This window comes from Salvia splendens, chromosome 2 (genome assembly GCF_004379255.2).
Source record: "Salvia splendens isolate huo1 chromosome 2, SspV2, whole genome shotgun sequence".
Lineage (NCBI taxonomy): Eukaryota > Viridiplantae > Streptophyta > Magnoliopsida > Lamiales > Lamiaceae > Salvia > Salvia splendens.
Window position 1 is genome coordinate 16,878,503 of NC_056033.1, and position 10,448 is coordinate 16,888,950.

Here is a 10,448-nt window from a genome sequence, read left to right on the forward strand (position 1 = left end):
GAGGTCATCCACGACATTGATAATGTCAAGGAATATAACTGGTGTGGGTATGTCATTGACAGCCTACTCGATGCCCATAAGACCTGGGCTCGAAACAAGGACAAACCATTCACTGGCCCAATTTCATTTTGTAGCCATGATATGTGGATAGGATTGTGCTTCGATCGAGGCCTGTTACCCGAACATTCCCAACCATAAAGGGCTGGACAAGCACGTTAATCCATGAATGCGAGAAATTGGAGCTTGAGCCTGGGCCATTTGGAAGAGGCATTGAGGAGCCCATCTTTGACCCCAGAAGATGCTACATGTCTGAAGAACCTGCCAAGGAGAATATTGTGTCCTCCTCTGGGGCAAAGCCCAAAGATATCTCTCTGACAACCCAACGTAGAAGTACTGTTGTCAACCTTATGGGGAAGGCTGTTGACGTCCTAGGGGAGCTGATAAAGGAGCTCGAAGATGGGGCAGACGATCTAAAGAATGATGGTTGCTCTAAAGTTGCAGCCAAATGCTCAGTGAAGATGATGGGGTTACATGAGATGGAGCCAGAAGAAGAGGCGAATGATTTCCAATCAATGTCTCAAGAAATGGAAGAAGATCATCTCGACAATCCAGAGTTCATTGCTGTTGTAAAGAAGGTGATGAGGGTGGTAGAACAAAGAAAGAAATGGCAAACAGATGGGCCTTCCTTTGATCTAGGATTTGAGTTTCATGAAAGAAACATAAGTTGATGATGGGCTGCATCGTGATGTTGTGGTTGGAGTGTTGTGTTATTGGGTTGTAATTTATAAAACACATTAGTGGTTTTTGTTGTATTTGGGATGAACTAAACTTTTTGTTGTATTATATGGTTTTTGTAACCAACTGACTTTCTCCATTTTTGGTTTTTAAAATGAAGATTACTTGTTCATTGGGTTTTGTTTGTATTCATGTTTATTATATACAGGTTGATACTACACCGACAAGGGATATAGATCCTGGAAACTACATCTTTGAGGCTTTGCAGTTCATGCATGTCCAAGATTTGGACAAGGGAAGAAGCTGTACTTGCCTCTTATTCATTCTGGATGAAGTAATATTTAGTTGTATTGAAGTAAATGTCTCACTGAATGAACCATATGATTATATAACACTACTGGTAGGATATTCCACCATCAATCATCAATGTTGATGCTGGACTTAGGGGAAACTTAGAAGTTGATCTAGTGGCAGAGGTAATATGACAATAGCTAGAAGTATACCTCCTATATCATGAAGTAAATTGTCCTTGAAATGAATCATCTTTTCAATGGACGTATTGCCACTACTAGGATTTTAATACGCAGTGTGTAGTTCAACATGGAGCAAATATGAGATCGCATATAGATAATGAGCCAAAAGATGATGGAGCAAAGGTATAAATTTATTCTGGATGAAGTAATATTTAGTTGTGATGAAGTAAATATCTCACTTATTGAACAATCTGATTATATAATACTTTATTATTAATGTGATTGCTACCGAATTACTTCATTATTAATATGATACACTACATCATGGAAAAACTTATATCTATATTTTGGTGAATATAATATTAATGTGGTTGCGGAAATACCGTCAGTTATTGATGCTTACAAGGAAATAGACATGGATGTTGATTTTATGGATAGTGGTCCAGTTGGTAAGCCGGTGGGGACTGAGATCATTGTTTACAATGCTAACAAGGTAATCCTGTGCTAATTAAGAATAATATTTATTGTCAAACCCAGCATGCTATGCATAATTATTCATTCTGGATGAAGTAATCGTCAGTCTGAATGAACTATCTGGTTATGTAATACTACTGGCAGGAAAAAAATATACCGATGGCAGACGTTACTCGATCATCAAACTTCAATGTTGATGCTGGACTTAGGGGAAACTTAGAAGTTAATTTAGTGGTAGAGGTAATATGACAATAGCTAAAAGTTTGCCTCATTTATGATGAAGTAAATTTTCTTTGAAATGAATCATTTTTTGAATGGACGTATTGCCACTACCAGGATTTTAATACGCCGTGTGTAGTTCAACATGGAACAAATGTGAGATGGCATACAGATAATGGGCCAAAAGATGATAGAGTAAAGGTATAAATCTAAATTACACAAACAAAATTCTTCATCCTCCAACAACACACAACATACAACCATGTGACATGATTCCTTTTATTTTTCAATCCATGTTTACAATTGTCAACCCAGCATGCTATGCATAATTATTCATTCTGGATGAAGTAATATTTAGTTGTGATGAATTAAACATCTCACTGAATGAACTATCTGATTATATAAAACTTATATCTATATTTTGGTGAACAGAATGCTAATGTGGCTGCTGAAATACAGTCAGTTATTGATGCTTACAAGGAAATAGACATGGATGACGATTTCATGGATAGTGGTCCAGTTGGTAATCCGGTGGGGACTGAGGTCATTGTTTACAATGCTAACAAGGTAATCATGTGCAAATTAAGAATCTGATAATATATAATCTACTTCTTGTTGTTTATATACAAGTGATTTATTTATTGCAAACAATAGATCAAAACTTTGAAGGGTCGAATGGAGGTACGTACTAGAACAGAGAAAACTGTTTCTCATGCATTGCGATCTCCATTCGCTGACAGACCGGTTAAGATTACAAACAAGCTCAGTAAAGATGAGAAAGAATCATATTATTGGATTCTTGTAACACATGAAATAGAATGGTATGATTTCTAATATTGTCTCTTGTTTTCTAATATTATATCAAACCATTAACATATCCAATAATAGAATGTTAAATTCCAACATGTATTATATAATGTGCAGATTAGTACTTGTTTATGACGACGATGTTGTGAAAGTTACAAAGATGGAAATGTGTTCTTTGATACCTCGGCAATTGATTGTGGTTGGCGTTATAGATGCACGGGCTTCCTACCTCAACAACATGGAAGAATTTCGATCATCGTACTCATCAAGACTGCTATTCTTCACCACGTACCCATGTGTAAGTACAAATTATTGAAATATAATAAGATTGTATGTTATGAGGATCCTAACTACATTAATATTAATATGCATTGTACACCACTGTGACAAAGCCTCAATCCATGGATGTCAACATAATTATTGCAAACTTCTGTAACAACTTGGACATAGAGGTGAAGAAAATACCATATTTCAAATGGGAAGATGTGAACACGGTACAAGCATCATTAGTATTACTTCAAGTCTGATTTATGTCTTCATCATGTTGCCAGTTACTTCATTTTTCAGATTGTTCATAGTATTTCATTCGTATACTTTATTACTTCATTCATGTTGCTTGTTACTTCATTCAATAGGTGTTGTTCCCCATATGTGCAAATCAGCATTATTATGTTGTTTGTTTTTGCTTCAAGAGAAATGCTATTGCTGTAATAGACAATTCTGCAAACGGGGATGACAATGACCTCACAATAAATTATGGTCACATTCCAGAAACATTGGTTCGTATTCTTCTCTTATGATTGAATTTTATAGCACATACATATAAATACACACAACTATAAATGACATGTATTTGTTTTGTATATGCAGAGATCATACTTTTGTCACTTCCTCACCAAGAATGGTCTCCACGCATATTGTAAGGTCGTGTCCAACTCCAAAATGCAGAGATTGAAAATGCCATGGAGGACAGTTGATAACGTTGAAGATTGTAGAGTATTTCTAATGCGGCATATGGAAACGTACAAGGGTGAGCGAGAAGGTTGCTGGAATTGTGGCTTGAAGAAATCAAGTCCGGGTGTGCTTTAGAGCTTGAGGGCTAAATATTGTTCGGCGCTGATGTTAACCGAAAACAGTCACGAAAGATTCAACAACAAAATTGTTACAGCAGCGTATTACGAAGAGGAAAGCAAACACATTGAAATTGATGTTGAGAAAATGATTGCAGCATATTTAAAGAAGAAATGATCATTTTAGTAGATCAAATTTGTATTCGACATACATCTGTTATGAGCATTGAATAAAGTACCACGCTTTCTAATGTTGTTCATTATTAGCCTATACTACTGCATTTGGTAACAAATTTAGTTCATTTCAGAAATCTTAGTTCATTTCAATGATCTATTAACAAATGAAAAATATTTCATATAAAGTAAGATTAATAATCTACTCCTACAATATATTTTGTCTATCATCTTTAAGCTTGCAAAAAGTCTAAACAAATTCAAAATGTAAATGAAGTAAGAAACTACATGATTGAAGTACATAAGTAAGGGAATGAAGAATATAATTATCCGAATGAAGTAAATTTGGAACAGAACTACTTGAACTAAATAGAACAATCAGCCTCAACATCGGATTTTCCTCTTTAAATGTTGTTCAATATTAACCTGTAATACTGCATTGGGTACCATATTTAGTTCATTTCAGAGATCTTAGTTAATTTTTGAGATCTATTGATTATTGATAAGTGAATGACAAATGGAAAATATATCAAAGTAAGACTAAGAAAAACATTATAATAAAGAAAAATAAGCCATTATAAAAACACTTCAGTCTATTCTCTTTAAGCTTGCAAAAAGTTTTAACAAATTCAAATTCAAAATGTAAATGTAAATGAAGTAAGAAACTACAGGACTGAAGTATAGAAGTAAGAGAATGAAGAACAGATATATCCGAATGAAGTAATAAAACAACCAGCTTCAACATTGGTTTCTCATCTTTTTCTTGTTCTTCTCCTCATGTATCTTGTCACAATTTCTTGAATCATGCCGACCAACCTCGCCACATTTTCCATATTTCCGACTGGGCTTGGACATCTCTCTCATTTCCTTCTCAAGCCGGGAAAGACGTCGACCGGAACCTTTGGTTTTGACGACATCTAGCGGATGAACATCTATTTGACTAGGGACATGTGATCCATAAAACTTCTCAATCATTAGTCTCTTTTCACTAATTGACAACACATTTCCCTCACCAAGTACTTCTTTTCTCCCTTCAGCCATAATTTGTCTAAATGCTCAAATTTTATCACCATCTCCTTCAAAAAGCCGTGCAATACCATAAAAATCTCCATGCATATCCCTATACTCCTGCTTCGTCTCATCCACAACAATAAATGTTTCAATATCATCATCAAACCCACAATGCACAGCCTTGACAAATTTAAAACTTCAACCAACATCCTCCATGTAACTCATTAGGGATTAATTTAATTTTTTGTTTCTCAAGACCCAAAAAATGTGACTGCATACAAGCCCAATCCTCCCAAACATCTTACAACTACAAGCATATGAATCAAAAGATGTGGAGTATGACACAGTCCAGTTCTTCGAGAACTTGTCGTTGACTGCGTAAATCTCATTCTCACCAAAGATCGACACTATCACCATAGTGACATTCTCAACTGCTTCCTCAATCTCGCTTTGAATTAGTTTGAAACCACTATCACTATATATTGTCGAAGCATGCTTCTCGAGGGCTGAATTTGTTTTCAAAGTTGGAATTGTGTTAAAATCCAAGTATTCTAGCCTATTGTTGTTGCTCCTTTGGCCATCCAATGCATTGTTGTAATTCATAAGAAATTCAACAAGATTAGAACGAGACTTGGAGTACCTCTTGAAGAATATGTTCTGAGATTCAGATATTGATGTGGTCTTTATTAGTGAACTCATTGGAAAATCCCTAAAGAATGCAGGCACCTGCAGTTCATTAGTTAACAAATATGCTTCAGAATAATGACAGAAATACTTCAGCGTATAGAAAATATGTTTCCAAAGAAGGATACATACCCAAAATTTTCGTGAGGCAAACATCGAGGAAAACCACTCATTGTCCTTAAGCCCATATTTTTCCATTACTTTATTCCATTCTTCATCAAATTCTTCAGGCTCTATCAACTCAGACCACACACAATTGTTTAACTTCTTTTTCAAGTCTTCATTGCCAAGTAGATTCTTTGGTAACTTTTCCACAACCTTAAACATGATGTGCCACATCCACCATCGTTGTCTTGTATCAACAAGGACTCTTTCCACAACAACCTTCATTCCCAAATCCTGATCAGTAATGATCAATTTTGGTGCAGAACCCATACATTTGACAAAACATTCAAACAACCATGAGAAGGAATCAGTATTTTCTTTAGATAATAAGCCTGCACCAAATGCTACAGGTCTCCCATGATTGTCTTTTCATGTGAACGGTGCAAATATCATGCGGTACTTGTATTACATCAATTCATCAAAAAGGAGGTTATAAATAGTTCATTCTGTAAGGTATATACTTCAGACATTAAGAGTTTTACTACATCCCAGTAAGAATTCTAAATACTTCTGCACTCACATCATTCCAGTGGACTATTAATTCATTATTGACTATTACTAGTACATTATGTTAAGTTATTGCATTAATTCAGTAAATGTTTCATGCCTATGCAAGTTGATCACATCAATAATCATATCATTATAAACAACATACTGTTCGTTCCTATTAGTTGAATAGGTTGTGTCAAACGATACTATATCACCGTAGAGATGGAAATTCTTCTTAGCAATGGGATCACACCAGAAAAGATGAGTGAGCTTATCCTTAGAGTTCACCTCAAAATCATAGGTTAATGCTGGACAATTCTCTTTCTTTCGGCTCATCTCATTAAGTACCATTTGTGCATCTGCCTCACTAGTATATGCTCTCAAGTCGCGCCTTGACTCTACTTATTTTAACACAAGTAATACCCGCAAGTGTACGGGGCTAGTGTAGCAATCAGTAAGCAAGAGTATCGTATCCCACAGAGACAATTTTGTATCAACTTAACTACCACGAACAAAGATCAACGACTATCTAGACAATCAAGTGCAGTTTGGTTTGTTCTAACAACTACTAAAAGCACATAATAGGCAAGTAACAATTAAGAACAAGAAAACACGGTGTGATAATGATATGAAAGATAATATGGAGAAATTGTAGAACTCGAGGATCCGATGCACAATTCCAAGCTCTTATCCAATTGATTCGTCTTACCTTTTGGTGTCTCTAGAGTTACTAAGTCAACCACGATTATAGATTAAACCCCCTCCCGAGGTGAGAAACCTGTAGATTAGATGCTAGAATTGAAGTCCCCTTCAAATCCTAAAACCTCTAACTCCCAATAGTTTGATTAGGTTAATGACCTCACTCAAAACCTCAACTCTCCTGAGTTCTATTGTATTAAGGTGTGAGTTATTCTTCTTTCCGGATTAACTATTTCATCTCCCGATTAATCTAATTAATCCTACACAATCAAGTGGTGATCAAGCAATTGAAAGGAATAAACCCAAGAATAATCAAATAACTACAAGAGCAAGGCAAGAACAAAATCAATCGAATAAAAACTATGAAATTAGTGCATCATCACCAAGAATTCTACAAGAAATGTTTAGCTACTCATGCTCATGACAAAAACCATGTTCAACACATAGGAATTCAACAAAAACATGAAATAAAGATACTAAGTACTCCTATGAGATCGATTTATGGAATGAAGCTTCAATCTTCCGATGTGGACTCTTCAATCTTCAAATCTCTCTCTCTAAAGTGTTCTTGGGGTGTGTGTGAATGTAGAAGGCTGTAGGTGCAGAATCTCCCGAACCCTAGGCTTTCTCTTTCTTTTATTCTCTTCAAAAATCGCGTTTTCAGCTTTCAGACGTGTCAGACATTCCTACCCGGCCGGGTTGTATTTTTGAACTATAAATTAACCCGGCCGGGTCCCCATTTTAGGACCGTTGCTGGACTCTGGCTCTACCCGGCCGGGTCGGATTATTGCACTGTAAATCCACCCGGCCGGGTCCTTCTTTTCGTGCCCCTGCTGCCTCTGAACACTTTATGCTCCATTTTCTCTTCTTTTCAGCTATCTTTCCTAGAACACTCAACAAAACACATAGAACTCCAAAGGTATAATAATCGGTTAGATGAAGTCAATTTCGAGTGATAAAATTGACATTTAGCACTTCAACATACCAACTACACCTATGAAAATATGAGTTTGTCAACTCCCCCAAACTTAAGACCTTATTTGTCCTCAAATAATCAAGAAGAATATCGCAAAAAGAATAAACTCATACAAAAGGTGAAATTGGGCTTTGCTTCTGATTCATATTTAAAACAACGACATGGAATCCTGCAAAATCAATCAAACATTACCTTGAGCTACTGGCTCGTGTATCACTTGGTCTCAATGCCCTCGCAGGTTTATGAAGTGTAATATATATATATATATATATATATATATATATATATATATATTATGTCTCACTCACTCTCAAGTGTATAGGAATTCAATAATAATCTCTCAAATCAAAATACAAGCAGTGTTTACCATAGGCTTGCTCAAAATCAAGTATCTCCTCTACTAGATTGTGAATGTGAGTTTGAGATCAGAGAGGACTTTATTAAGGTTGTAACGTGGCTCTTTGGACGGTAGGGGATATTTTGGCTCAAGTGACTAAAAGAATAGGAAGCACAAGTACCCCCCAACTTACGGTTACCAACAAAAAACCAATTCCCAAAACGCATCTCAGAAAAACACGACTAGTGTCAAACTTCTTCCTACCCTCCTGTCCCCCTTTATTTAGGAACCCAACCAATGACCCTCTAGACTTCGTCTAGCTTATACCTCCATATTTTTTTTCTAACCTCTTTTCTCTTCCCTTTTCTTCTTTTCCTTTTTTTTCATTTTTCATCTTTTTTTTATATATATATGCACAACCTATTATCATGATTATGCACTTTTCACAAGTAAGCCCACTAATTTTCCTTCTACCTTATCTCTCCAACTCTTTTCACAAAATATTTTTTTTTCTATGTTTTAGCTTCCAAGGAAAAAGGCTTTAAAGGCTCAAAGTGGCTAGCTAGGGAAAAATATTTTGAATAAGGTCATAGATTTGGACGTATAACGTGGCTTAAGAAGGATGGCCTAACGTCATCTCCTAAACTCACATTCACTATGTAGACTTAATATGATCGGGAGCAAGTTCTAGAAACAACAACAAGTATTTGATAATATCACACTGAAATAAAGGTTCGGCTCAAATCTCACTGGGTATCGGCATTGAACAAGCAAACAAGCAATTCACTCAAAAGTAAATCATAACCAATAACGCATATCCCCACCATTTTCACAAAGCATTTTCACAAGAAATCGTCATAAGCGCCCAAAATAAACACCTCATAGTATGAATGATTATGCGATCAGTACATGCCCATATTTAAGTCCCACGGGAGAGACGTACACAAATCAAATAGAAAATCAAAAAAATAAAAAAACTAAAGCACAAAAGAGTTCAACAATCATCCACGGAGATAGCGGGGAAGGAAGGGGAGCACCACCAATCCACGTCAGACTCCCCCAAACTTATTCAATACGAAGGAATGAATAAGTTTGAAAAGAAGTGGATGGGGTGGGATACCTCTAGTCGGAAGGTGGAGGAAATCTCGCGTAGTAAGCACGGTAGAAGGACTGCTCCTCCGCCCACCTAGCGTCACCTTGAGCATGTAGGTGGTCTATCCGCTCCCCAAAGGAATCTAGTCGGGACTCCTGCTGGGCCCTCCAGATTTGGTTCTCATCCCTCAACCGTTGTTGTTCAAGATGTATGCCTCGAATCCCTTCAACTATCTCCACCAATCGGCTGTCCCTGGATGGTCGTCTAACCGGACGTCTCCTCTTTGGCTGGCTGGACTCGGCCTCCTCTTCATCTTCTTCCGTGGATGGATTATCTTCCTGAACGGGTAGGGGCTCGTCAGGTATCTGTGGGCGTGGGAAGTGATGTGTGCCCACACGCATTGGCCGCTGACCTGTAAATCCTTCGCCCTGTGGGGGGTCACTTGCAATTCTCGCCATATGATCCTCGGAGTTCATCCTCCAGTTGGCCTGATAGGTCCACCCTCCAACCGCGGTTAGCTGAGGGGAGGGGAATCTGAAGAACGTATTCGGGTCTATAACAAAGTACCCGGCGCCCCTGCTGTCCACAGTGATTATGACTGATTTCTTCAGAATGTCCCAATCGATTGACATGCTCCCCGAATCTGGGTGACGCTCCTCTATGTCAACTTCAAAATGGAGGGCCAAGCGGGTGATCACACCTCCACAGCATAATTTCCCACTTTTCTTCTTCGCATGTCTCTCAAAATGTTTGATCATATAGTATCCAGTATTGATTCTTCGATGGGCCAACATGCCCCATAGCATGAAGAGGATATCTTGGGAAATGCTTCCCAGTTCCTTATGTGCTAACGGGAAACAAACCAAAGCCTTGGCCATGTATCTCAACACCGGGTTCCGAATGGAGTTGATTTTGGCACGGGATGGGGTAAAAGTAGGGCCCTGGCTAGACGTAGCCTCATCTAATGTAATGCGACCCCAGAAGTCGTGCCTGTCATAATCCTGAGGCTCTTCAGTATACCCTTCCTCATTGTCATCGAGTA

At 37.5% G+C, this 10,448-nt stretch overlaps 1 protein-coding gene across 1 annotated transcript; it reads right to left on the reverse strand.

Annotated features, from left to right (window-relative positions):
• Positions 1-5,008: 5,008 nt before the first annotated feature.
• On the reverse strand, positions 5,009-6,082 carry LOC121774932 (protein FAR1-RELATED SEQUENCE 4-like). Its single transcript, XM_042171849.1, has 3 exons — positions 5,780-6,082; positions 5,243-5,689; positions 5,009-5,143 (listed from the first exon to the last, which is right to left on the reverse strand). Exons 1-3 carry the CDS (start codon positions 6,080-6,082, stop codon positions 5,009-5,011), a joined length of 885 nt encoding a protein of 294 aa, XP_042027783.1.
• Between the last annotated feature and the right edge of the window lie 4,366 nt (positions 6,083-10,448).

Bases quoted from the DNA above. Each gene is read 5' to 3' on its own strand.
- LOC121774932 (XM_042171849.1), bottom strand. From the start codon at position 6,082: ATGGGTTCTGCACCAAAATTGATCATTACTGATCAGGATTTGGGAATG. The intron at 5,690-5,779 runs GTATGTATCCTT...AATGAACTGCAG, and splicing joins TTGCCTCACGAAAATTTTGG to GTGCCTGCATTCTTTAGGGA. The intron at 5,144-5,242 runs GTATGCAGTCAC...AAATTTGTCAAG, and splicing joins TGTTTGGGAGGATTGGGCTT to GCTGTGCATTGTGGGTTTGA.